Source organism: Syngnathus scovelli, chromosome 3 (assembly GCF_024217435.2).
Source record: "Syngnathus scovelli strain Florida chromosome 3, RoL_Ssco_1.2, whole genome shotgun sequence".
NCBI classification, from domain to species: Eukaryota; Metazoa; Chordata; class Actinopteri; order Syngnathiformes; family Syngnathidae; genus Syngnathus; species Syngnathus scovelli.
Window position 1 is genome coordinate 19532719 of NC_090849.1, and position 26008 is coordinate 19558726.

Consider the following 26008-nt stretch of genomic DNA (forward strand, 5'->3'; position numbering starts at 1 on the left):
AAAAAATATTTCACAGCATCTATACTTTATCCTCTGCAAAGATCAACTTATAGTGTACAACCGTTTGCACCTACTATATGTTATTATTATACTTTTATATTACACTGCCCGACATGTGGACAAGCTGCAAATACCAGAATCAAGAATTGTGACATAGGAGTCTCACCATACCAACTTGTTTTCTCCAATCATCTCAGACAGGCTCCAGCTCACCGTAATGACGACATGCGCTGTATAAAATATAAAAAGGTTGAATATTTATTTACTACACTGAACAAAAGAAAGCTCAGGTTACTATTATTGTTCCTGTAAGACAACATTTTGCATGCAGCTCTCCAAGAGCGGATGCAAGATCACAACCTTGATTATACTTGTTGTCATGGAGACCAACATGTTTGTCAACGTGGTTGTAATATACGTCTTTTGTGACTTTGCATCTTTTTGCTCTGAATACCTGTGGAGTGGTTGTCAGCACACAACGCTGGCTAAAATCATTCGATCTTAAAATTGGATTTAATTTCTGCAATTGACCTAAATTGCGCATTTATTTTTCCAACTGTCCAAAATAGCAGTTGCAATGTCCAATGGAGGATGTGCAGCACGAGAAGGTCAACATCTTGTGAAGCCTCAGCCTCCGTGCTTTCATCTTTGTGCATTTAGACCCTGGTGACGCTTCACTATCCTCAAGCCCCTTTGTGTGTCCACAAGGTGTCTGAACCAAGGCTGCAGTGTTCAATGAATAGACGAGAAAAAGAGAGAGAAGAGGACAATCTTCTATTTTTTTTTGCCTAAACAGTTTTACGCAATACTTCTTGACGTCCTCTGTATGCCTGAGAACGTAGCGATAAACAAGGACAAACACCGTTTCCGAGCCTCCGCCTTGGGAACAGATTGTTTCCTTGTACTGTCTCCGGGCAGGCTAGTGATGCACGCGGAGGATGTCGCTACGAGACGAGGGAGTTCGGCAGGTTGCGCACAGGAAGCGGGCGGAGGATGTCATGGTGGTGATGGAGTTGAGCGCAGGTGCCGAGTAACTTTGGAGGCAGGGGCGGCACAGCAAGTGGCCGCAGAGCAGCCGGTAAACTGGGGATGCCGGCATCGAGTATGGGGAGAGCGCGCAGGAACAAGATGAACACGTCCTCTCGCCTGGGAAGGGGGGGGAGAAAAAAAATGCGAAGGGTTGCTACAAACTGAGGCAGGGGTGGTACTGTAGAATCCATATTAAAATTCTGCTAATGGTGTATAAATCACTGAATGGTTTTGCTCCTGAATACATTAAAAAATGCAAAGTGAATATAAAGCTGACAGAGCTTTGATCAATTAGCCGATCCCCCGTTTCAAAGCAAACATGGTGAAGAGGCATTTTGCTATTATGCCGACACCTGTTGTGATTGTCTTGGTCCTTTGTTGTGAAACCAAAATGATGTGACTGTGATTGTCTTGATGTTTTTTCATTTTTCCAGTGCCCACCTGCAGCAGTAGCCTGTCGTACAGTTGAGGGCTCCACTGACCCGGTGAGAGGAGCGGCAGTCCCCCGCGTGGATAAGTTTGACGTAAAGGAGGGTCTCCCCTTTAAGACGGCTATGAGAGCATCGTCCAGGCTGGCTGACAGATGTTGCTCATGCGAGCCACCGCTGCTTGGCCCTGAGGAAGACAAGACACAGCAAGGATGGAAGTATCGCAATAGCTATTTTTTGGTTTTAGTTTGTATTTATTTTTGTTTGTTCATAATGGGTCACTTATTTTCCAGATGTTTGATGCTGCTATGACTTACCTGGTGTTGTGTGACTTCTTGGTTGTTTCGCTTGAGGTAGTAGCTGTGGCACATCTGCCTCTGATCCACTCAGGTGTCGTTTCCTCCCGCCGTTAAGATTTAGCGTTGTGTTTTTGTTGCAAAGCTTCGAGTCGTGTGGAATGTTTCCAGAATCTGACGACTGTCCCGTTACGTTGTCCTCTACTATATTTGCCGCCAAAGAGCCAATTAACCTGGAGGCGTTTGGCTTTTCTGACTCCCCACTTCTCCCTGTCATCCCGTCCCTCCTCGCGCCGCCGTTCTGCAGGACGAAGTGGTCGATTCGTCTTTTCAGCTGAGGATTGGGGAGTGGCTGGGAGGTGGCGGTGAAGGGGACGCCGGTGAAGGGGTCGCTCGTTGGTCTCCCCCACGAGGCTTCCCGTTTCTGGTGCTCCTCCAGGGTGGTGCTGTCCACTGACACGCCGCTTGGAAGCAGCATGGGGAGCGACATTACTTCCTGGGTGATGGGGTCAAGGAACTCCTCTGGGATTGAATTTAGACATTCTGCGCTAGGATCAGAAGTGAAGCACAAAGTGAAGTCAAATTGTAGTGAGTTATTTTATACCAATAATTAAAGCAAGCTTAAGACCTTTTTTTTAATCAAGCATGGTATTAATATAAGCTAGGATGATTGCTCGGTATAAAGGCAGCATATTTACCTTGGTGTGTCTGAGCAGGACTGCTTAATTTGATTGACAGTTGCTTTGACATGGCCACATCGTGACCTTTGACTGGCTTTTTGAGCGTGCTCAATCTTCTCAACTTCCTCTGGGGGGCAGGAATGAGCCGGCAGCCCCCAAACCGCCAAAGCCTTGAGACCCAGAGCGGATGCCGAGCCGCCGAAAGGCAGTGTCACGCGGAGCTGCGTGACGGATGTCAAGGAAAGGTGTCCTCGGCTCCACAGTTCTTCTTGCCGACTGTCGCTGGGGCGAGGAGGAGGCGGGCACACAAAGGGGGGCCGCAGGTGAAAAGGAGGACGGGAGAAACTAACTTTGGTTTCCTCCTTGAGCTCACAACGGCCCACCAGTTTAAAGTCTTGCTCAAAACTGCCTGATTGAGTCTGAGGCTTTTGCTGAGACACATCTGAAGCCTTCCCACCCCACTTCTGAGCCTGGAGACTACACTGATGGCCATTCGACTGACGAGCTTGACGTGGTTCTTCTTGCTTTCTGCTCTTCTGCTCCTCCCGGAGGCCATTTTTAAACTGATCCTGGCCAAAATTCGGAGGAGGAAGCGGATCAGAGCTGGTGCTGATCTCCAGTCTCTTGCTGCACTGTCCTCGGTCCATGCCCCAAGGCCATAGCTCCACATCTACTCTGCACAGCTCCACCCGGAAGCCGAACCTTAACGTTACCTGTTGAACGTTGACAGTTGAACAAAAATACACCTCTGAACTAAGCAACATCTCACCTGCACAGGAGGACGTAAAAAGTACTCCAGCTTGAAGCCCCGCCTTTGCACAGTAGGATCCGCTGATATAAGGTTTGTGACATCATAACCATCTGCACACAACTGCAGAGGGACATGAAAGAAACGATCAGAAACTGGAAAACAATAAAAGCAAGCCAATGTGACTGGAAAGACGTATTAGAAATAAATTTTAGGAAACAAGTCACCTCCAAAAAAAAGCTTCTTTGCACTAAAATCAATTTATATAAAGGCATTTGTATAAAAACATGTACCACATTGAAATCCATATGTCCGTTGTCCTCCAACAAACTACTTGTCAAGACAAGGGCGCATTCAATTCAAAGGATTGAAGACCTTTGAACTTGAGAGGAGCGCTCAAGGATGAGGTGAAAAATTCTTTGAAATGAATTTAAGCAGAAGCTGCGAGTGTGTAGAAAATGCATCTTTTCTTATATGACAAAACGACTATAAAAGAGCATAAGGCCAACGATGATTCAGGCTCCCACACACCACTGTGGCCCTCGGCGTCTTTATTTTCAAGCCTTTTGTCCCCCACTCTTCAGTTTTTTTCACTCTTTCCAAGTCTATCACATTTCATCTACCCTTTCACAAGACACGCTGAATGATTAACTGGATAAAGTAGAGAAAATAACGTAATAGTGGTCATGTGTCACCACTCAAGAGTGTAACTGCATAAAGTAAGAGTTGTGATTTGAGGCATAATTACAATGGATGGCAAGAATGAAGAACCTTTGGTCTGAAAGAGGATTTCCCCCAAAAGTCATACTCTAATTAAACACATTTCATGGGCCCTGATGCAATTTCTATTGTGATTTGGCACAAAAGACAATCTTCCATGATGAATAGGTGGATAATACCTTATTGCAACATATGCTCGTATTGAAGTGTGGCAGGCAAAGATTGACAACCATGTTTTCCAACCTGAGAGGAAAAAACACATTCCAATTCAGATACAAGGAACTCTAATAGGTCAAGGAAGAAGCACAATTAAAAAGCTCAACAACATAATGACAAATGACATGCAACTGCAACTTCTGTGACTGTCTCACTTTTCATTAACGCAGGTCAAGGTAACAACAATGCACAAAGACGTTCAGATAACAAATAAAGGAGCGATAATTCAGTAAAGTCGCGTTTATAAGTGCATTTGAATGAATGTGTCATCGAGCAATTGTTGTCGAAGAAAATATAATTTACGCAAGCGATCTAACAATATAAATTGGGAAAACGAACTATTGTCTGTTGTTTCGTTGCTGTAAAGTGTAAACACAGTAAGCTAGCTTGAGTGCGAATAAATACGGAATGCGAGAAGGAGCAAACCGCCGTATTTAAGCGTTTGCATATGTTGCGGGGTATATGCGAAGTGAATGACTTTCATAAATTAAAACAAAAATTCTGAAAAATACTTAAAGCGTTTTTAATTTGTTTTGCCAGTTTACAGCACTTTAAGTCTCAGTGTACCAAGCCTATAAAGTTTCATTCATAGTTAGTATTCAGCACAAGTGCAAACAACTACGGAATGCAAAATGGTACAAATTTAACATAATGGCCACATGAGTGACATCCTCACCATTTTTTAATTTTTTTTTTTTATCATCAAGTGACACCACCAGTACGTTTATTATTATTATTATGGTCTTTTCTTGAATTATTTTTCTTGAATTTCTTGAAATTTTTGCAAGCCAGTATCTGGACAAGTTCGTGGCCGTGATAATCCCCTCAGAAAAGTATTGAAAGACAATTTAGACTCATGTTGAGTAGCAAAAAATATTTCACCAGTTCCAATCTTCTTTGAACCAATTTCAATACTTGATCTCCTTAATTTAAATAAATAAAAAACACAATAAAAAGGAATACAATGTCCCACAATTAGAGCTGAATTATTCACGTTTATTCAGTCATCTGATCTTAACAAAGATGTGGTTTTAATCAAGCCAGAACAATACTAATAACATAACTATAAACAATAAACTTGAAACATGTATAAAATTGATTTTGCTCTCTAAACAGTTATGCAATATGGCAACTACATTTATCACCTACATCAAAAGGAGCATCTTTTCTCTTTTTTGGGGACAAGGTTGCTATGGTTACACCTCCATATGATAGGCCAATAGGCTATCTACACAGTTAAAAAAAAACACAAAGGAAAACTCAATGGCACATTTTCTTTGTCATTTATAATAACAGTAATAAAGATGATCATACTATATGTGATACCCTAGCGATACGTTAATATTCTTGAGCAACATCTTTGTATGCTGGCATGTACACCACATATAAAAGCCATGATATTCACACTGGATTCTAATGTACATGTCAACTGCATGGACATGATGTAGTGCAGTTAGGCTGAATTCTCCCATTGTTCAGTCCAAATAAACTATGCAATCAGATGCACAAACTCTAACACCTACTTCCCTCCATGTTCATTCTACTGTCCTAAAAAAAAAAAAGAAATAATTCTTTCTTAATATAGATTTACTTGCAGTATTGCCACTAGTCCCTCTATCGTCTTTAGAAACTGGCACACACGCACACATTCCCTCATTCACACACACACATGTACAATCTAGAACTATAAGAATTTATTTCTTGTTTATCATACATTCTCTATTTTTTTTCACTTTGGGATTTATTTCCTGACTAATTGAGATGGTGTGCTTTCCATTCATTTCTTTCCACTGTCTTACAGTTTAAGGAGGAAAGAAAGTCATCTCGGAGCACCATTATGGATCAACACTGACCACTAGCGTTCAGTTTTAGTCACCGCAGGTGAAGGTAAACGCTTCAAACTCATTATTTGGATTGGGTTGATTATCAGCTCAACATATATTCAATTTATTATTAATAGTATTATTTGAGAAAATATAAGCTCTGTTGTATCTGAGGATATGTTTGATTCATGCATGTTGGACATTGTGCATGAAATGAAAACTGACTTCAATGATAAAAGTCCAGTGTGATGTCACCGAATGAGGAATAAGTGATTGACCTATATAGACATATATATAATCAAAGCACTGAAAATTGAATTCACACTTGTATTTTTTTTTTTTTTAACCCCAGCACGACTATTTTCGTACACATGCTGGAAACGATGGAGTAAGGCGCTCTCTGGCCAAAAATGCAGGTTAACGTCACACACTCTGACCACTAGTTCTACTTGTACATTATACGACTGACACAGACTTACAATGAATAATAAATATCGCATGATAATAATAATGATAATACTGTTGTTGCAATTTCTGACAATATCCCTGATTGTCTTGGTCCTTTTTTTTTTCCTGGCACGGGAATGAAATAAACGACCGCTGTGTTAGTGCTGTCACCTATACATTGTCAGTTTGTTGTCCTGGAGGAAGGCTGTCTAAAAATGGATATACTTTGTGTTTTGATCGATTCAAATATTCTGCGTTTTTTTTGTGTGTGGTCAGTTGAAATGCTCTTACAGTACGATGTGATGTGGTCTTGGGTCAGTGGGCATTTTGAGGAGCGTTTCCCTGAATGTGTTCTTAAATTTCAGTGGACTCTATCCTCTCCAGGCGTGAAGGTCCTGCCCAAGGAGGGGCAAGCTGGTGGAGAGAAGGCGGACCCTTCTGGTCTTCGCAGGGCGGGGACAGGGTGAGGGTGAGGGATGGAGGCGGTTGGGGAGACAGAGCCGAGAGGGATTGCGGTGGTGGCGAACCGGAGGAGGAGGACGGGGAGGTGTTGGTGACAGTGGTGGTGGGAACGGTGCACGCGACGCTGGGTTTGTTCCCCAGTTGGCTCATGCGTTTCTCCAAAGCCTGATTCTTCTGCAGGGTCTCCACGTAGCTCAGCTGCAGTTGGGCTTGGTATTTCAGCACCCGCTCTTTCTCGTCCTGCCAGGTGTGTCGCTCCTGGTCGAAGTTGAGGGCTTGGCGCTCGCGTTGCTGTCGCTCGAGCCGCAAGGCGGCTTGAAGCTGCTCCAGCTGTCTGCGCAGCTCGCCCGCTTCGTCCCAGTGAGCTTCCTGCTGCCGCTGCTGGGCTTCCTGACAGAGCTGGGCTTCGTGGCGCAACTGGGCCTCGTGGCGGAGGTGAGCGTCCTGGCGGAGTTGGGCTTCGTGGCGTAAGTGAGCGTCCTGCCGCATCTGCATTTCCTGCTGCGCGTGCGCGTCCTGACGCTGCTGCTGTTGCCACTGCGCTTCTTCTCGTTGCTGCCTCTGAGCCTCCTGCCTCTGAGCTTTGGCTTCATCACTCTGAAGACTCAGCAGGGTGTCGGCCGTAGGGGGGAGCGAGTTGGTCGATTGATCACCGGGAGTTCGCGGGCAGTGGACCATTCCCCAGGGTGGCAAAAGGCCCGCGGCGGCTAAATTTGGGCTCATGACGACCTCGGCTCCTCTGCTGACTTCATTCAGGGCTCGTTTTAGACTCAAGACCTCTGCCTCGAAAACACCAAGCTTCTCTCGGAGGATGGAAACCTGGAGGAAAAAAAAAAAATCAAACACATTGTTTATTAATTTTTGGGGCCACGTGTGATTTGAAGGTGCTTTGTTTGTGTTGAAATGGCAAAAAGCATTTAATTGTTCTGCCTATCACTTGTGCGTTTCTCACTGGCACAGATTAATGAACAAAAATGTTATTTGTAAAAAATTTGGAAATAATTTTTTTGAAACTTTTTGTATGATGTTTGTAGTTTCTCTCTGTTAAAAAAAACTGCTGAAAATTGATGGATTTTTAAGACACTCTTTCTTAATTTCCATGAACCTCAAGCCATTACATAAAATATGCATATTTTATCTACGTAAGCTTCTTATAAGCTCATCCGGCACAAAAACCTGAAATTGTTTTGGCTTTTCCTGAATGTTGTTCATCCCCCACTTCGACATACTCCCGATACTCCTTCCCAACATGGATTTTGCGGATTAGAATTTCACTTATTTGGATTTACTGGAACCCTTCTACATCTAGCAGTTGCACTTATTGGAAATTATATTTCTGTGCTTTATTCTCTTCACTCTTTTTCAGTATCTTCATAGTTGATAACTTGCTATTAAATTCAATTTTGCACATAAAGAGCTCAAATTATATGCTTGTTTTCCATGCCAGAAGAGGAAACAAATTTGGAACTGGCCTCGGACAGAGTCCTCCTCAGGTCCGCCTCGCACTTCTCCAACTCCAGACTCTTGGAGCTGTAGGACTCTTTCAGTCCGAGCATGGCCTCCTCCTGCTCCCTCAGCTGGGCGTTGAGCTCCTTGAGCTGGCCCCTGAGAGCCACCATCTCTCCGGCCCGCTGCGTCACCTCAGCTTGACTTTCTCTCAGCTGCTGCTTCAGCAAGGAGATCTCGCCGGCCTTCTGACACACCTGCGTCAAGGGTGAGTTTTTATGTTACTGTCTAATTCTATATAGTTTTTAAAATGTAAAACATTCTGCAGTGCAGTTTTCTTTATAAAAAACAAAACAATTTTTTTTTTTTTAATTATTTTTTGAGGTGGAGTGGAACATATTAATGGCATTTCCATTTGTTTTAATTATGAAGGATGATTTGAGAAATGTTAAGCATGGTAACGAAACCAATTAAAATTATATCTCAATTTAAAATTGTATATCAATTTAAAATGATATCTAACAAATTAAACCGTACAGACTGTGACTGCATTCAACTTTGCAGGTTGCACTTCATTTGGTTCAAGTGCTCATACTGTATCTCACCTCCCACTTGGTCTCCTCCAGACGTGGCAATATGTCAGCCTGCTCCTTCCTGTAATCCAGACACTTTCTCTCCAGCTCCTCTCGCTGGGCAAGTAGGGCTGCCATCTCCTCCTGGAGTCTTCTCTTGTCTTGGGACAAACGGGTTATCTGGGCTTGCAGGGCGGTCTGCGAACGCTGTGCACGCCGCGTAACCTGTCGATAAATATTCATTTTATGTGCGTGATATTGATGAAGTGGAGTTTGGGTTTTCATGACATTAGCATGTACAGCTAGCAAGTCAACATGTTCAATAGTTTGCACATGTGGATTAGAAGAAAACATGCAGCAATATTTTACAGACAATGGTTGGAAATCAGAAATCAGGTCACCTGCTGCAAGCGCGAGGCATAGTTCTGTCTCAGCTCGTCCATTTGTCGCTCCCATACTCGCTGCTTCTCCTCAAACACCTGAATGATGGCAGCTTCGCTTTGGTCCAGGTTGCGGCGCATGTGCTGCACCTAGTGGTCGCGGAAGAAATTGGGAAATATTATAAAGTGTAAAATAAGTCATGCAAATACTGACCTCTTGCTCTTTCTCCCATAAGCGGTCCTCCAGGTCCTGGATGATGTCATCCGAGGATGGGGAGGGGCGTAACGGTCCGGGTGCGTCACTCATGTGACTCAGCCTCTGATAGGACGAGGAGCTCTTCCCTGATGAAGATCGACCACTGTCTGAGGCACAAAGCCCGTTCTGGAGACAAAATCAAAAAGTGCATTTTATAGTGATGCCGCATCATGCATGTATGTAGGAGTGTCTACCTGGTAGCCGGGCTTCTCCATCTTGTCCAAGCCCGCTGCCGCACCGGCCATGCCCAACCTGTTGATGTGGCTTGTGGAAGCACTAAGCGGCCCAAGTACGGCCGGAGGTCCACAACCAGAGCCCGAACCCGTGTAGGTGGGCAGGCTGGTCAAAGAGTTCCTGCCTGAGTCGGACATCCCCCCCGGAACCACCTCATTAGGGTTTCCCACTCCCTCACCTCTGGTGACCCTCACCGGGCTTTCCTGGTCCAGGAGCAGGGCCTCCGGGACTTCTCCTGACTCCCCCCCTCCACCATCCCTGCCTCTCCTGCCACCTCTCCCCTCACAGAAGCCTTCGGCCCTCGCCTCGCTTTTGCCCTCGCTCCCAGCCCCGCCTGCCTGGCCCACGAGGTTCTGCATGGAGTGGAAACTCTTCGGAACCACCGGTTTGAAGGCGGAGGGACGGACAAGACCGGTGTCTCGCTGCATTGCCTGGGAAATAGATAGTGGGAGGATGAAATTAATATATTCATCAGCGACTAAAAGATAAGACATTTTTTGACTACTGGACTTCCATTTTAAGAATTCTTGCCAAGTCCAATTTTCCTGCTGTACCGGCCTACAATTTTGCCAAAACGAAGTGATATACATAAATTCCGCATGCCATTGCTTTGTTCCTGTTTCTCAAGGCTGTTTTTTGCAGTGTGGCAGAGAAATGGATGGACGAAGCTTCAGTTGAATCAAGAGCGAGAGAAAAGAGGGTATTCGCAAGTACCTGCTCCAGTTTTCCCGACACCGCCATGATTTTGGGCGGGTTGTGTCCCGCCTGGTTATTTTCACCGTCGGTTCTGGCGGCTACCATCTCTCTGTGCTGATGCTGGTTCACCCCAACACTGTTCTTCTCGTTGGCTCCTCGGCCCACGACGTTCCCGCAGACATCCAGACCCGCGGCCTGCATCTCTCTCTCCCGTTCCAGTCGTTCCCCCTCCAGCCTCTCTCGTTCCCTCTCCCTCTCTCGTTCCCGTTCTCGCTCCCGCTCCCTTTCGATCTTCTCCCTCTCGATCCGCTCCCTCTCCCTCTCTCGGGCTCTCTCCCGTTCCCTCTCCCGCTCTCGCTCCAGTCTTTCTCTCTCCACCCGCTCCCGCTCTCTCTCCCGGTTCCTCTCCCGCTCTCGTTCCCTATCCAACCTCTCCCGGTCCCAGTCTCGGTCCCGGTCCCTGTCTCTACCCCGTTCTCGTTGCCTTTCCCTCTCCCACTCCCTCCTGAGGGCTGCGTTGCCGCACTCCAGCTGGCTGTTGTTGTTGGGCGCCGCCATGGTACATTCCGTGTTGGTGGTGGAGGCCGTTTCAGTGGGCCGGTCGGTACAGGTGGCGGTGCCGATACTAACGCTCCCTCGCTCGTCGCTAGAGGCCGTCCCGTCAGATATAGTCGCGGGGGGCCGGGGCAGACGCTCTGCGCTGCAGCTGCGGTCGCCGGGGCAACGGCGCGAAAGAGGTGGAGCGCGGGGCAGCGTGGTCCTCGTGCCTACGGACTTCATGGCAAATTCCTGCTCTCCTGCCACCCCACTGCCAACACTGCCCATAGTGAGGGGGTCAAAGGTCAGGGGTTAGAGGTTAGGAGTCAGGTTTGGGGAGGGTCACAGAAACATTTGGATGCAGTGTGGGTCATCACAACCTAATGCAGGTAGTGGGGGCACACACACTAGAGGAACACAGAGAAATGAGAGGTGTTATACAATATTGTTATTGCATTAATAGGATTCCACTAAATGGTGAGCAGAGAAAATTCGCTTGGTGTCGACCGAATGAAACTAAACTGCATCCTTATAGGTTCCAAGTTATCATGTGACATTTGATGGAAATTTTACTCAAAACATGTTTTTGCCACGACACAGGCAGTCCTGCAGATATTTGGCAACGGGGCAAAAAATCTTAGCCACATTCTCACTCATAGCAGCGTGCTAACATACTAAACTAAGATGAATATTAGCCAGTTTTTCCTAGGATCATTTACTATCATCTGTAGCATCGGAATCAAAAAATCAATCTATCTTCAAATGAACAAGCCATGACAGATGCCATCTAAAGTTTCCATGAAATGGGGGCCCATTGGCATGCTAAGAAGTTAGCGACCCAAGTTACAATGTGCTATGTATATAACACAAATAATGTTCATGAACAGCTGTGCTAACAACAATTGCTGTTGATAAACATGACAACCATAAAACCGCCAATATTCCACAAATTCTGCCAGCAAACTTATTGGCACAACTGTAAACATACAACAACATCTATATAATCATACGCTTCAGCACTTTTTCATAAAACAAAAAGTAAAACAATGATCCACATTCAATGCATTTACAATCCAGTCTTACCAAAATGGCCGTTTTAGTAACTCTGCCTATGCAAAAATAATAAAACACAAATTTATTTCATTCTATCTAAGAGCCATCATTTTCAATAACATGCTTATTCTTATGATTATAGTTTGCAGTGGTGTCCAACAGCACTGCATCATCCTGAGATGTGCTTCCAATAGATAATAACACCTTATTTTCCTACGTGAGGGGGATGCAGGTGTACCTAATATTATGATAGCTGAGTGGAACTCACACACAAACATGGACAGTTTATAAACAAGTATGAATGTTAGATGCATTACTTCCTCTCGGGTGACTGTAGCAGTAGTAGCAGTAGAACGAGTAGTAGTAGTCGTCGTAGTAGTCGAATGTGTGTCTTATAGGTAGGTGCCTCTGTGGCCCTCTCCCCTCACGACCCCTCCACCCCCCCACCCCGCCCCCTCTCTCACTCCCTCTTTTCTCTGCATCCCTGGGCGGCAAGGGCGGCTTTATAGCAGCATCCGCATCGAGCCCTCATTGCACCGCGCTTCCACGCACTCACTAGGCCCCGTGGCTGCAGCCGCGCGTGGAATCCTCCTCGCCATCCTAAACCCCGACTCAAATCCACGGGCCTCGTTAACATGGGCGGACGTTCAAACGCAGCACCTTTTGATTACCATGATTATAATCCAAATTTTTTTTGTTTTGTTTTACCCCTCCCCACCTCCAAGCGACTGTGCACAGCAACCCTCGCGATGCGTTCCGTCGTCATAGACGATACTCACTATTTTCTGCAGGCTCCGCGTTGTTGTTCCGCTGTCAGTGCCGCATCTCGCGGGCCGCGATCATCGTGCGATGCCGCCGCGCGTCGGTGCAGCTGGGGATGCCGTCTTCGACCGCTGTCAGCGTCGGATGCTGATGATGGAGTCGCTCGGTTGATACGCGCATCAGCTGAGAGACACACACCCACCTCTGGACCCGCCCCTCTGGCTGCATGATGCAAACGCCCCCTTTTGGCATCCGGCCAGTCGGTGCTCTCCCTCGGGAGAATTGCCTGGATGGACGTGGAGCTGGATGGATTGGATGGAGATAGAAATCGGTTCGAGGGAAGATTAGGGAGCTCTACCTGAATTTCATCTGCAGTGGCGACAACGTTTTGTCTTTGAGGCTGCAATGAGACATTTACTAATCAAAACAGTTTTTATTTTGATTAAGGGCTCCCCTGGACTGAATGGCTCAGGACTTAGGTTCCCCATTTCTGTATTAAATGTTACGAGTTTAGCTCATGAAAAGTTCAGAAGTGTGGAGGTCGTGAAAAAATATTGTGCAGAAATGAGTGATTATTGAAAACATAACAAAACAAATATTACATCTGCACTCTTACAGAAATGTAACCAGAATGACGTAATAGCAAATTTGCATAGAAAATGCTGCATACTTTCAACACGGGTGTTTTTGTTTCAGTTGGCCACAAGAGGGCGCCGTGATCTTTAAAATCCGGCTATTTAGGGATCTGAGTCCTTGTCATGTGAGTTTCTGCATGTTTCAGAGAATATATTCTTTCGATTTAATTTGTAATTTCCCTCACTTTTTAGAATTCTCGTGGTTCATTTCAGGATATAATTACCAGATAATGCTGCCGCGTGATAGAAAGAAAGAGATACAATAGATATGTGATCTTAGGCTATATTATACTGTGTTTTTCTGTTTTGATAATTTTGTTCGTTTGGCTCTTTTGTTTTGCTGAAAAATTTCCAAAATTTTTTCAGAATTTTATTGCTCTCCCACTCAACAAAGTCCCGATTGTTGGATATTGGGGGAAAAACGTCCAGAGTGATTATCCATTGTGGTGTGGGTTGTTATTTTCTTCCTTGATATGCATGAAAAATTGTGTATTTGCATGTAGTTCAACTCAGGACCCTGCAAATGCTGCCCCTTGCTTTGCATTTAACGTGAAATATTACATTAGTTCCCGATGTAAAAACTAGCCAAGACTATTTTCACTGGCAAATGGAGAGCATGAAATCCCTTCGTGCGGCCTGTTCTTGGGAGCTTATAAAAGTACCGCAAGGCTCACATTCAGCACGAGTATTTCTCCTCTCCCGAATCCACTCTTTCATTTCAGCTTTAGCAATTCAGCTTGGGAGTAATGTCTGGAGTTCTTCACGCAAATGGAACCACTTTGGGAAGGTGCATGTGCATCATCACAGGAGCTTCCAAAGGATTCGGACGGGCACTTGCGAATCTTGTAAGTAGTCAGCATGTTGGTTGGAAAGAAAACAAGAAGGACAATGTCACCTGTTTCCCCAGGTGGCAGACTACCTCAAGCCGGGTTCCGTGTTACTGCTGGTGGCTCGCTCCACGCTTTTGCTCCAGCAGTTGAAGGATGAACTGCTGCAAAACCTCAAGGACATCCAGGACGTGACCATTCACTGTACGGCAGCAGATCTGGGCACAAAAGACGGCGTGGAAATCACTGTGGACATGGCAAGACAGCAGAGTCTCAAAGAAATAGACCACGTGCTTCTTATCAATAACGCCGGTGAGACCCCACGCACGTTTTCTGTACTGTCGTTTTCAATGCATTTTTCTTTATAACAGAAAGGATTTTGACCCACTTCTTCTTAGAAAAACTCTTGAAAGTTTCAGCCGTCTCTACAGGTTTTATACTGTCTTGAGGTCTGGATTTTGAACCCATCCATGACCTTACTATGCTTTTTCTTGAGCTATTTTGTTTCCTCTCACAGTAAGTTTTGAGTCACTACCATGCGGAAAGCTCAATCATGACCTAGTTTGAATGTTTTTTGCTGAGAAGATAACAATTCAGTACAGAGATGTTTCTTCTCTCCACCAGCCTCATTGGGTGACATCTCCCCGTTTGAGAACTTCACTGACCTCGACCGGGTCAATTCCTACCTGGCCTTGAACATTAGCTCCGTGCTGGCGCTGACCGCGGGAGTGTTGCAGGCCTTTCCACCGCGAGCTGGACTGCGGTGGAGCGTGGTCAACTGCTCCTCAACCTTTGCTGTGCAGCCCTTGCCCTCCTGGGTGCTCTACTGCACCGCCAAAGCAGCCAGGGAGATGATGTTCAAGGTGCTGGCAGCTGAGAATCCCAACGTCAAAGTGCTCAGCTACTCGCCAGGTATGTGCGCACATGAATTTGGCCAGTAAGAAAAAAAAATGCAATGTTTCTCCTCTATTTTGATTTATCATTTCATTGTGTTTTTTTTTAAGGTTTCTATCGTTTAATGCGTTTTAAGAAGTTTGTCTTTTCTTCTTCCAGGGCCAATGGACACAGAGATGCAGGAGGATATTCGAAGATTGACCGGCATCCAGTATCATCTGCACCCATGTCATGAATCTGCAACCAAGCTAATGAGACTTCTTTTAGACAATGATTTTGCCACAGGCTCACAAATTGACTTCTTTCAATTGTAATCGCAACAGAATATATCTTTGGCTTCATTTTCCGGCTATTTACGCGACATACATAAAATGCTTTGGCTCATGTCTGTATAGCTAAACATGAAGCATGGCGGGCCCTTGAGCATGCTAACCATTGCTAACAATAAAATAAGTTTTATGCACAGCGAAAAAGTCTTATGAGTGGAGTAGTTAAAAATAGTTCATGCTTTTGAGTGTGTGTGTGTGTGTCTGTGTGTGTTAGAAAGCACAAACAGTGAAGTCAAACTTTTTGGAGGGCGGGTCTACAAGATGTGTGTTCGTGAATTTTCTCGCAGCTGTCCAACATCACCTCGGATTCTTGACAGACAGAAACAAGTGAGGGCCAAAAATAACCCTGTGGGACATGGCACCTACCAAGTCATGGGAGCCATGGGGGTCTTCCTGCCTGTTAAGTTGACACATGCATCCATCCATGAATAAAACAAACTAACCTGAATGTTTTTTAGAGTGAGAGCGAATTACAGAGGAATTCTGATTCGATTTGAAGCTACGTTGACAAACCTTTCCGACCGAGATGTCGCATTTGTACTGCAACCCACGTTCTGTGCATTGGTGGTCCAGCTCAACAAGTTGCTGGCTATTTTCGTACCTTTGCCAGGCAATGTGCAGTTGTCCTTCTAAAAGAAGACGATTGGTGTTTGGGATTATGATGCAAGCCAGCCCCTAACTGACCACTTAGTCAGCCGCCAGCAGCAAGACGCTCCTGTTGTCCTCCTCCTCCGTCTGTGCTCAAGCATTCCAGGAAACAGTGCCACAGCTATGGAGAATATGACAATATTTGACTCACCTGGAAAGGGGAGGGGCCTGAAAGCTAACAAGGAATTTTGGGCCGGGGACGTTATTTTTTCCGAGCCCAGCCTCGCAGCTGTTGTCTTTGACAGGTAAGAGCTTTGGGGGAGGGAGTCATACAGTATATTTTATTAATTTAACTTGTGTTCTAGAATAAGGTCTTCCACTGCATTTGGAGAGACAATGTCAAGTTTTTAAAAAAATTTCAGATCACTTTCAGATTAATGCATAAATGTTGATACCGGTAGAGATGAATATATGTGGACCTGAACTAACGTTATGAATAAATGAATAGATTCAGTTAATTTTAATTATTTTCTAGACCAGGCTTGTTAGTTTATATTAGTTTTTCTTTTTTGTTTATTTTTGAAATTTATTTTTAAATTAGTTTTAGTATTAGTTTTAGTTTTTTTTAAGTCACACAATGGAAAACAAATTATTTTATTGCTAAAATTATAGTTGCAGTTAGTTTCATATACTTAACATGGAATTTTAGTTAGTTTCTTTAAAAAAAAATGCATTTTGGTTTTTATTTTATTTTGTAAATGCTTTTTCTATTTTACTTTGAGTTATTTAGTCTTTGTTTCTCTAATACCCTCAACCTGAACACATTCTAAAACTATCCGTACTGTACTACTCAGTCTTGCAGAGCGCATCTGCCACAGCTGTTTCCGCAGACAAGACAAACTGCAGCGATGCGGCCAATGCAAGTTCTCTCATTACTGCGACCGTACTTGCCAGCGAGCCGGCTGGGCTGAACACAAGCAAGAATGTTCCGCCATCAAAAACTTCGGCAAAGCGCCCAACGAGAACATCCGGTGAGTTGAGAACACTGAATTAACATAGGTGAGGATGTCAATGTGTATGGTTGTCCCCTCGGTACAGCTTGGTAGCTCGCATCATGTGGCGTCTGGACAAAGACGGCGACGTGGTGTCCGACATGCAGCTGACCACGCTGGACCAGCTGGAGGACCACATTGAAGACATGCCAGAAGACGATCTGAAGGAGTTCAAAGTGGATGTCCACAATTTCCTGGACTACTGGCCTCGTAATTGCAAGCAGCACACTAGCGAAGTCATCTCGCATGTTTTTGGACTGGTGAGCGCTGATGTGTATTTTATTTCACCTTTGACACAACTCCAAGATTGTTTTGATGATGTGTGCCGATGGAGTGATAACTGTACAGAAGTTGGCAATCATAAAAAGCAATGTGAAAGTAATTTCCATACAGACAGACCAACAGAATAAACTCACCCGTAAACTTTTAATAGCTGTTAAGTGCTGGTTCAAAGAACCATAAATGTGAACTATTTACAACATGCAAACAAGCACGATTAGGAGGCAACGCTGCTAAGTGCTAACGGGATAATAATAAATATGTTAAAAAATATACTTTGACTGTTCTACGTACAGATTAACTGTAACGGCTTCACTGTGAGCGACCAGCGGGGCCTTCAGGCCGTGGGGGTGGGCCTGTTCCCCAATTTGTGCCTAGTCAATCACGATTGCTGGCCCAACTGCAGCGTCATCCTCAACCACGGCAAGTGAGTCAATCCGTCTGGTGCCTCTGCTTAACACTTGCTGGGACTGTCCGGTTTCAACGTGACCTTGTGTTATGTGTGCGCGTGTGTCTGTAAAACTGTCTTTCAGTCAGTCAGCTGTGAATACTTTGTATCATTCTCAACGGAGGTGCGTTACCTCTTAGTACAAATTGTGTGTGTGGTTTGTCTATGAACAACTTTGTGTTCAATTTCTTCCATTGCAGCTTACCTTTGTCATTTTGAAGTGACCTCCAACTTTTCTGCTAACACACGTAAAGATGCTAACCTTTTTCTATGCATCTATAAATATATCAGTGGATCATATTTGCTGACTTTTATCTTCCTAATTTGTCTGCTAATATGTTTACTCATCCACACGAAAGCTGCTTTGTGTCCACTTTGTGTCCACTTTGTGTATTTGGGTTTATCCTCACACCAATAATAAGATCATCCGCTAAAACAGTAATACAAATAAAACCTTGTGCACTGACCGACGCTTTGACAGAACTTCTTTGTCGCCCCTCAGGATTGAGCTGCGCTCATTAGGGAAGATCGCAGAGGGCGAGGAGCTGACCGTCTCCTACGTGGACTTCATCAACGTGTCGGAGGAGAGACGGAGGCTACTGAAGACGCAGTATTTCTTCGATTGCACGTGCCACCACTGCAAGGAACGCATCAAGGATGACCTGAAGATGGGAGGCAGGGAACAGGATGGCGTCAAGGTTGGCCTTTCCATTTGTCTCCTCTAAGAATGCAGGATGTACACTTGGTTGAAACAGTCACACTATGTTTAGAGGCAGCACACTCACCTCTGATAAGGGAAACATGAGAAGAGACACGGAGGCTATTTAAAGCAAAGAATATTCCAGATGGGTTAACCTTTTTATCTGTGAATGCAAACAGCTAAATATGGCAGCTGACGCTGGAGAAAGGTATTTATTGTAAATCACTCAGTGGCGTGTTTTGTATTTAAATAAAACAAAAATGAATACAAAAACAGGTTAAAGGTCAAAAGTACAAACTACCGGGTGGGTCGATCGTAATAATAGAAGTTTTGTCCAATGCTTGTTTTGTCACATTACATTTACATGGGCATCCCTCCTCTGCAAAGCCGTCAGAGGAGCAAGTGAAAGAATCCACAGATTACTGTTATCAGATGCTGGACAAGATGGATCAGGCCCGATTAAAGGGCGACTATCACGAGGTGAGTTGACACATCAAGGCTTTGAGATGGAAGCCACTCAATTGTCATCCTGTATTGTGTCTTCCTTCAGGTGGTGAAGATCTGCAAGGAGTGCATAGAGAAGACGGAGCCCATCCTGGCCGACACGCACATTTACCTCCTGAGGATGTGGAGCACCATGAGCGAGGTGCAGGCCTACCTGCAGTACTTTGAGGAAGCTGCCGAATACGCACGCAAAATGGTGGATGGCTACACGTATGTAGAGATTTTATTTATTTATTAATTGCACCAAGTAGTACGGGTTGATTCAAAATGATGCAGCTTGTTTCAATAAGCTTATATATTTCAAAATATGCAACAAGAAATCAAATTTACTCCAAGAATAGACAAAATATTTTGTAAAATGTTGGGTAGGAAGCTGTACCACCCCAACAACGCGACCCTCGGTATGGCGGCCATGCGAGCGGGAGTCACCCACTGGCAAGCCGGCCTGATCGAGGTAGGCCACGGGATGATCTGCAAGGCCTACGCCATTCTCATGGTCACGCACGGCCCCACGCATCCCATCACCAAGGACTTGGAGGTACGAAAGGAATGAGGTCACCTTGTGATGTTGATCTTAAATTTAATTATTGGTGATATCAGATGATTCAATCTAGCAATGTTTTTTTTCCATCAATATTAGTTTGTGTAACCTGTTACATTTAGCAACAAGTCTATCAGAAAAGAGAAGAAAAATTAGGATTAAAGTAGTGCTGTGACGCACCTACCTTCATACACCTCTCCCCCACCTTTCAGTCAATGCGCGTGCAGACTGAGATGGAACTGAGGATGTTCAAGCAGAACGAGTACGTCTACCACAGCATGAGAGAGGCAGCGCTGAAGAACAAACCCATGACCATGATGCATGAACCCAAGTCCATGGAGGAAGGGATCAAGAATCTTTTCCACAGGAGAAAATAAACCACAACAGAATGTTGTGTGCTCCTCTCTCTTAGTTCCACAGACACACGCCTCATGCAGAAAATTACACAATACTGAAGTGTATCCTTAGCGCATTCCAGTTTAACAGCATGACAGCAAGTGAATCACAGGTCATTTTAAATTCACTCAGAAGTTTTTAGAGTTAGGCAAATAAATTATTTTTAGTCAAGTTAGTCTTCATTAGGGTGACAGGTGGGGTGCACTCCAAACCAGTCCAGCAGTTAAAAATCAGGGAACTGAGGCAGCCAGCCATTCACTCATGCCAAGATAATTTGTGACTCCAGCTCAAACTTTTTTGTGTGTGAAAATATCCGGTCATAATTTATTTTAACTTGGTAATAAATTTTGACAGTAATTATTCTAATGTGGATGTATAGGCTTAATCTAGATTTGCACAGAAGTACTAGAAGAATAACAATATTTCAATGTAGCCTCACTTTAATATACCGCACTAAAAATCCCACAGTAATGGCTGCTACGTTTTACTGCAATAGCTTATTTGGAAAATTTACTTTCCAGGTGAGAAAAAAATCCCTGCACCAACTAAGATACCATTTTGATGTTATTCCATGGTAGTTGGCAAAGTAGGAAAACCACCAACTTTGAAAATGTACAAAAGTTTGGTTCAATTCATTTTGTGTGAAAGCACAAATTGTAGCACTCTAGAAAACTGAAATCCTACAAATGCATTTTTGGTTAATGGGGAGGGTGTGATATTTAGCGAACAGTCTTGACCTTTACCACTGGACAAAAACACAAATGTGCCTTCAATACTTTTATTATGCCAGGCGCACACTTAAACGCGTTTGCTTGTCCTCTTGTATACAATGTCACCAAGCGTCATCGTCTGAAAAAAAAACAGGAGCGCAAGGTTGACATTTAAGTGTGCAGAGAATTGTTGAACTTTAGTGGAATTGCAAAGCAACAACACTCACATTGACAATTGTGTCGCCTTCCAGCCGCGTGACTGACTCAATTCCTTTCAGGCTAACTTTCAGTGTGTTGCCTTCACGCTGAACCACCGCCTTTGTAAAAGAAATATGCAACACTCAAGACAATGAACACTTACATAAACATTTATATAAAATAAAAAAAATAAACATACCAGCCACTTGCTGAACAAGTTTGTGCTCAAGAGCTGCATTTGAGTTACCAGACTGATGTTCAGAACATCTGCAGGTATTTATTTTTTTTAAACAAATAAAATCTATTTTTTATTTTAAAATACCAACTACCATCACCACTGCTCTTGACCGACATTGACAATGTGCCTTCAGGCTGACTTCACAGCTCACCTGTTTTCTGGTTTTGGTCAGAGAACAAGGCTGAAGGCATTTTGACATCAATTTAAGCTGACAGCAGAGGGCGCTACAGGACAAAACGGCAGCTCCCTAATTAATCTGCTTTTCATTCCAGAAATGCAATTTGCAATTTCAAATTTGAATATTTACACATTGAATAAAACATTGCATTCATAAAAACAGAATTGTTGAATCAATTGCAAATATGTTCATTTTTTCATACCCATTTCATTGCAAGAAAAAAAAAAAGACAAAAACTGAGCTTTTTTTTTTAAAATGACTACCTCATCTACCAATAACCAATCCCACCCAAAGAAAGTACCAGTACAAAAGTCAGTCTACCACTATTAAACACTGAAAAGTGTGACCAATCTATTAAAATTCCCCACATTTTTGTTAATCCATTCTTCGTTCTTACCTTGACCTTTTCGCCAGTGACAGTTTCCAGTTCAGCTTCCTGTCCGATGGTGAAAGAGTTGACGAGGACGTTTGTGCCGGTTGTGACCGTCACCTTAAAATTGTTGCCGTTTTCCTCGATCTCAGAGATACTCTTGACATCTTTTCCTTTCTGGATGAGGTCATCAGGAAGACCTGAAAGAAAGAAATAGCTGACCCAAACCAAACTATGTAAATGCTTAAGTCACAAAAGAACAAATCTTTACCAATGGCCTTCATGAAAGGCTCAAAGTTCTCCTGAGACTCAAGCTGGTACTTTCCAGAGAAAGACATGGTGTCAGGCAAGTGAAGGTAAAGGGCCAAGAAGCTATCGCATGGACTTAAATACTCACACACACATGCACACACACATGCACACACACACACACACACACACACACACACACACACACACACACACACACACACACACACACACACACTCCGTGGCAATCATTAATTTCAGCTGCCTCCAATTACAGGGTCTGCAGGCCGCTTGCGGATGACAAGAAGACACAAGTCGGGATGATGTTCCTAATATTTTGTCCTTTTCCTGGAGCTAACCAAAATAAAGTCACAACAATGTTGAATGTGTAGTTTTGCTATATGTAATGTTGTGGCCCGTACCTAAAAATTGGTCTTTGCTAGTAGATACTAAGATTTTATTGATCTACATATATTTTTAAATAGATAAATGAACTCTTTTTTTTCAAATAATTATTATTACTAATATCTACTAAAGTCAAAACACTATTACTATGTTTTTAATTTTTTTAAATGAATTTCATTATTTTGAAATGATAAATAATACTCAGGTCAGTAAAATTGGTAATAAATTCTTTTTTTAAATTAAAATGATCATATTTTTTTAAGAACGCCACTAATATACATAATACTAATGCTGTCAATCAAAATGACCTTTTTGCTGATAAATGAATATTAAGTTTTCTACAATTTGTGGCAATGTATAAACTGTAAATTTCCACAAGCTTTAATAATATGAAGTGCAGGCGAGATAATGAGTGCACCTTCTTGTGTGTGAACTTTACTCAGGTGATGAGGTCACTAATGGAGATAAGCTGTGTGAGGATGTTTCTGTTGTCACAGCAAGATTCAATCACTGCAGGCCAATACTGCGACGGCCATCATTGTGCTCCAATGTGCTCCAATGTGCTCTGTGCATGGGCGTGTTTAAAATCTCTGTTGTAAGAGATAATGACTGATATTTTTACTATACTAACATTCACGCACACACGTATGCATGCACACACACACACAAGATGGTTGGTAGATAAAAAGATGAATGTACATTTGGTGAAGTAGTGCAGTCAGATAAGGCTTTTGCTAAGTCAGCCTTTAAAGGAAATAAGATTTCTGATGGGCAGTGTGGAGCAAGTGGGATTCAATATCGACTCCCTCTGTAAGATTGCATTTCCGGGGTTGCTGATGGTGTAGGGGTACACTTGCCCGTCTTGTGTGCAGGCATCGTGAGTTTGATTCCTGCAATGAGAGTGTGTGACAATAAAAAAAAGATTGCATGTCCTCCCCTTTCTTCCCAGTTGCTAGGTAGAGTTTCATTCAAGGGAAGTCAACTTTTTTTTTTCTCGATTTTTAGTATGCAGCGCACTAGTCTAAACACGAACGATGAATATCGTGTAGCATAAATTAAGCTGCAAAATCCACCCATTTTTATCCATTTCAGGGGGCGGCCATTTTGCCACATGCTGTCCACTGAAGATGACATCACAGTTGCTCAGGTAACAACCAATCATATGTGACATTTGCAAGCCAAGCCATGATTGGTTGGTTACACAATCTGAAGCAGGAAGCTGTTTTTATACTAGTTACACAAATCAGAGCGATCATGTCATTGTGAATAATTTTTTGACTTGACTTCTTCTTGAATGTTTTTCTCTAAAGTTAATGCAAGAAACACAACTTTTTTTGTCTTCCTCAAAACTTTATTTCAACATGCAAGATAGATGGACGACTGTCAGTATCCACCTCGTGTTTTCATACTTAAAAAAATATGTAGACAAGAGGTTCAAATGGGCAACTAATAATATTAATATGCACTAAAGGTCTACGGGGCGCTTCCGTCCCTCAGCGTCAACTCACTGACCGAGTCGATGAGGAGTTGCATGAGCGGCCAGATGGAGGAGCCTCACGATGATGTCACCGGTGTCACCGCCATCGTATTGGCCCAATTGATCATCCGCCTCCTCATCCGTGAGGCACGACTGGTCTGCGCTGCAGCTCTCTTTAAACAAGGCCAAGGGGGGAAAGTACTTGTGAGTACAATCACTCTGTGTTCTTATCAGCCCCCCCCCCCCACCCCTCTAGCTTTTTACGCTGTGAACCTTTTTACAAGAAGAAATGCAGCTCACGAGGTCACAGAGGTTATTCACGCTACACAGAATAAGTGTTGCTTTTAAATTTAGGGCTTAAATTTCCATTTTCTTTATTGTTGACATTAAGATCTCTTTATTCCGTATTATTTTATCATACTTAATGATAAAGCTTGTGTGTCATAAATGACATACCTGCATCACAACAAAGACCCGAAGCGGCGCAGCGGCCACCCTCAGATCCGCAGGATCTCCCTCCAGCCTGGCAGGGGGTGAGCAGATAGCTCTCCTCCAGGCAGTGGGCAGATTCCGGGGAGCCCAGCAGACAACCGAAGCCGTCACCGCAACAGATGTTGGGGCCGAAGCAGCGGCCCCTGTCCCCAGGACCGCATGACATGCACTGAAAGCAAAACAATAAGATAAAATAAAACTAGTATTCATGTGAGCCATAAAGCCTTGTCAATATTAATTTCTGAACTAACAATAAAATAACAAGTTAGCCCTCAAGCTCTTATTAGCTCAGTACCCTGCGATACATCAAAAAAGCAAACCTTGCGCAAGGGGGCATCCATGATGGAACGTTTCCCGCCAATGGGACAGTTGGAGATGTAGCACGCCGAGCATACAGACAGGAGGAAATACAGGCACATGGACACGGTTGCTCCGCTCATCTTTGCTGAAAGAAGAACGATTATTTATTAGAAAATATGAAACACTAGTCGCACAAAACCAAATGTCCTACCTGTTGTTGAATGGTAAATTCGCCAAAGTCTGATTTCGATGCGTCTTCTTGCTGGTCCACTTCACCAATGCCTATATATACTCCTCTGGTCGCTTTTTTAAGAGTGGCGCAGAAAGCCAAAAGCCACTTAGGATCTCTTAATGAGTCGCTTGTGGTTGGCTGGTAGGGCTGTCCAGCACTCAGGTCAACGGTCAGCACGGGTCTGCAACACCATTTGTCTCATGAATCATTCAAGTGCGTGACTGTGCATGCTCTACATGATCGCGAGTCAAACAGGTCACCAAGGTGAAATTATGAGAAGGTGGGAAAGTGCAAGATGAGAGTACAATGGTCGTCTTTTTTTAGTACCTGTTATGACATTAATAGGATTTAGTCACACTGGGAGAGATCATCAAGTGTGCCACAGGAAATCATCTGATTTTAATCAATTAATCTGAAAATTGATGTGACACAAAATCTAGTCAGGTAACATGGTGGATGACTTATTAGCATGTCCACTTCACAGTTCAGAGGTCGCAGGTTCGTATCCAGACTCTCGGCTTTGCATGGAAGGTCAATTGAAGATTGTAAATTATTCTTAAGCATCAATGGGAGTGTGAATGCGACTTTAAATGTGTCCTGTGATTGGCTGGTTTCAAGTCCAGGGGTGTTTCTCGCCGCTTGCAGCATGGATAGGCTTTAAAACATCGATGTCAATGAGGAAAATCATTTTTTACTCCAATTTGAGTAGAAAATACTGATCTGATGCTTGGCAATGCAAGCAACTGTAAGAATTGTGTTCATTTTATTTTATTCAGCCATTTTGTATGGGCTACATTTGGATACACACACGCAACACCAATTTGCTAATCTCTCGCATGGATTGAAGCCCACATTGTCCAGGTCCTTAGGTTAATTGACCTCATGAGTTAATTAACACAGCTAATGACAGTCCACAAACCAAAGAGGACAGTTTGCCTCTTTCAATGATATGAGTTCAATTACTCACGCTTGACTCACTCTGATTAATGACCTAAGTTAGCTGACGACATTTCTTCCTTTACTAATTTTTATTACACTGTCATGTGACTTCGGGAAATGTTTTATGGTGGCTTTGATAATCTACCTCTTTGCATATACGATTTTATTTCAGTGCTTATTTCATCCTAAATAAATCCCTAGAATGTCTTTTTTCTTGAAAATGCATGATAATATTAGCACAG

The 26008-nt window shown here is 43.6% G+C and overlaps 6 protein-coding genes across 11 annotated transcripts; 2 read left to right on the forward strand and 4 right to left on the reverse strand.

Annotated features, from left to right (window-relative positions):
- Positions 1-235: 235 nt before the first annotated feature.
- On the reverse strand, positions 236-4698 carry ubox5 (U-box domain containing 5). Of its 2 annotated transcripts, none has more exons than XM_049763607.1 (7): positions 4457-4698; positions 4081-4144; positions 3203-3304; positions 2452-3146; positions 1775-2301; positions 1471-1644; positions 236-1146 (listed from the first exon to the last, which is right to left on the reverse strand). In XM_049763607.1, exons 2-7 carry the CDS (start codon positions 4132-4134, stop codon positions 920-922), a joined length of 1779 nt encoding a protein of 592 aa, XP_049619564.1. In that variant the 5' UTR covers positions 4135-4144; positions 4457-4698; the 3' UTR covers positions 236-919. The 2 variants fall into 2 exon arrangements, with proteins under 2 accessions (XP_049619564.1, XP_049619563.1); XM_049763606.1 differs by having other exon boundaries at positions 4273-4698.
- A 394-nt stretch (positions 4699-5092) lies between these two features.
- On the reverse strand, positions 5093-14486 carry lzts3b (leucine zipper, putative tumor suppressor family member 3b). 4 transcript variants are annotated; one of them, XM_049763632.2, is made up of 10 exons: positions 14340-14486; positions 12988-13087; positions 12803-12932; positions 10452-11377; positions 9698-10168; positions 9462-9629; positions 9269-9397; positions 8901-9092; positions 8322-8552; positions 5093-7668 (listed from the first exon to the last, which is right to left on the reverse strand). In XM_049763632.2, exons 4-10 carry the CDS (start codon positions 11256-11258, stop codon positions 6742-6744), a joined length of 2925 nt encoding a protein of 974 aa, XP_049619589.1. In that variant the 5' UTR covers positions 11259-11377; positions 12803-12932; positions 12988-13087; positions 14340-14486; the 3' UTR covers positions 5093-6741. The 4 variants fall into 4 exon arrangements, with proteins under 4 accessions (XP_049619589.1, XP_049619590.1, XP_068506300.1 ...); XM_049763633.2 differs by having other exon boundaries at positions 14316-14458; XM_068650199.1 differs by lacking the exon at positions 14340-14486 and adding an exon at positions 14095-14243.
- Positions 14129-15455, forward strand: sprb (sepiapterin reductase b). The gene is made up of 4 exons (XM_068650200.1): positions 14129-14265; positions 14328-14559; positions 14872-15159; positions 15301-15455. The coding sequence occupies exons 1-4, from the start codon at positions 14167-14169 to the stop codon at positions 15453-15455; spliced, it is 774 nt and encodes a 257-aa protein (XP_068506301.1). The 5' UTR covers positions 14129-14166.
- Positions 15456-16219: 764 nt separating this feature from the next.
- smyd1b (SET and MYND domain containing 1b) lies at positions 16220-19971 on the forward strand. Of its 2 annotated transcripts, XM_049763637.1 has the most exons (10): positions 16220-16363; positions 16913-17089; positions 17157-17370; positions 17686-17816; positions 17923-17961; positions 18340-18535; positions 18925-19017; positions 19088-19251; positions 19411-19579; positions 19795-19971. In XM_049763637.1, exons 1-10 carry the CDS (start codon positions 16242-16244, stop codon positions 19957-19959), a joined length of 1470 nt encoding a protein of 489 aa, XP_049619594.1. In that variant the 5' UTR covers positions 16220-16241; the 3' UTR covers positions 19960-19971. The 2 variants fall into 2 exon arrangements, with proteins under 2 accessions (XP_049619594.1, XP_049619595.1); XM_049763638.1 differs by lacking the exon at positions 17923-17961.
- Positions 19972-20742: 771 nt separating this feature from the next.
- On the reverse strand, positions 20743-22101 carry LOC125994340 (fatty acid-binding protein, liver-type-like). Its single transcript, XM_049763639.1, has 4 exons — positions 21944-22101; positions 21700-21872; positions 20916-21005; positions 20743-20827 (listed from the first exon to the last, which is right to left on the reverse strand). Exons 1-4 carry the CDS (start codon positions 22008-22010, stop codon positions 20777-20779), a joined length of 381 nt encoding a protein of 126 aa, XP_049619596.1. The 5' UTR covers positions 22011-22101; the 3' UTR covers positions 20743-20776.
- A 1554-nt stretch (positions 22102-23655) lies between these two features.
- Positions 23656-24960, reverse strand: LOC125994541 (isotocin-neurophysin IT 1). Its single transcript, XM_049763885.1, has 4 exons — positions 24807-24960; positions 24616-24740; positions 24260-24464; positions 23656-23976 (listed from the first exon to the last, which is right to left on the reverse strand). Exons 2-4 carry the CDS (start codon positions 24733-24735, stop codon positions 23831-23833), a joined length of 471 nt encoding a protein of 156 aa, XP_049619842.1. The 5' UTR covers positions 24736-24740; positions 24807-24960; the 3' UTR covers positions 23656-23830.
- Positions 24961-26008: the final 1048 nt, after the last annotated feature.

Bases quoted from the DNA above. Each gene is read 5' to 3' on its own strand.
- ubox5 (XM_049763607.1), bottom strand. From the start codon at position 4,134: ATGGTTGTCAATCTTTGCCTGCCACACTTCAATACGAGCATATGTTGC. The intron at 2,302-2,451 runs GTAAATATGCTG...TTCTGATCCTAG, and splicing joins TCCTGCTCAGACACACCAAG to CGCAGAATGTCTAAATTCAA. The intron at 1,147-1,470 runs GTGGGCACTGGA...CCCCCTTCCCAG, and splicing joins ACGACAGGCTACTGCTGCAG to GCGAGAGGACGTGTTCATCT.
- lzts3b (XM_049763632.2), bottom strand. From the start codon at position 11,258: ATGGGCAGTGTTGGCAGTGGGGTGGCAGGAGAGCAGGAATTTGCCATG. The intron at 9,398-9,461 runs GTCAGTATTTGC...CGCGACCACTAG, and splicing joins TATGGGAGAAAGAGCAAGAG to GTGCAGCACATGCGCCGCAA. The intron at 9,093-9,268 runs GTGACCTGATTT...ATTTATCGACAG, and splicing joins ATGCCTCGCGCTTGCAGCAG to GTTACGCGGCGTGCACAGCG.
- sprb (XM_068650200.1), top strand. From the start codon at position 14,167: ATGTCTGGAGTTCTTCACGCAAATGGAACCACTTTGGGAAGGTGCATG. The intron at 14,560-14,871 runs GTGAGACCCCAC...TCTCTCCACCAG, and splicing joins GCTTCTTATCAATAACGCCG to CCTCATTGGGTGACATCTCC. The intron at 15,160-15,300 runs GTATGTGCGCAC...TTCTTCTTCCAG, and splicing joins AGTGCTCAGCTACTCGCCAG to GGCCAATGGACACAGAGATG.
- smyd1b (XM_049763637.1), top strand. From the start codon at position 16,242: ATGGAGAATATGACAATATTTGACTCACCTGGAAAGGGGAGGGGCCTG. The intron at 17,817-17,922 runs GTGAGTCAATCC...ACTGTCTTTCAG, and splicing joins GTCATCCTCAACCACGGCAA to TCAGTCAGCTGTGAATACTT. The intron at 19,580-19,794 runs GTACGAAAGGAA...CCCACCTTTCAG, and splicing joins CCATCACCAAGGACTTGGAG to TCAATGCGCGTGCAGACTGA.
- LOC125994340 (XM_049763639.1), bottom strand. From the start codon at position 22,010: ATGTCTTTCTCTGGAAAGTACCAGCTTGAGTCTCAGGAGAACTTTGAG. The intron at 21,006-21,699 runs GTAAGAACGAAG...TCTTTTACAAAG, and splicing joins TCACTGGCGAAAAGGTCAAG to GCGGTGGTTCAGCGTGAAGG. The intron at 20,828-20,915 runs GTGAGTGTTGTT...TTTTTTTTTCAG, and splicing joins AAGGCGACACAATTGTCAAT to ACGATGACGCTTGGTGACAT.
- LOC125994541 (XM_049763885.1), bottom strand. From the start codon at position 24,735: ATGAGCGGAGCAACCGTGTCCATGTGCCTGTATTTCCTCCTGTCTGTA. The intron at 24,465-24,615 runs GTTTGCTTTTTT...TTTTGCTTTCAG, and splicing joins TGGATGCCCCCTTGCGCAAG to TGCATGTCATGCGGTCCTGG. The intron at 23,977-24,259 runs GTATGTCATTTA...CCTTGTTTAAAG, and splicing joins GGGTCTTTGTTGTGATGCAG to AGAGCTGCAGCGCAGACCAG.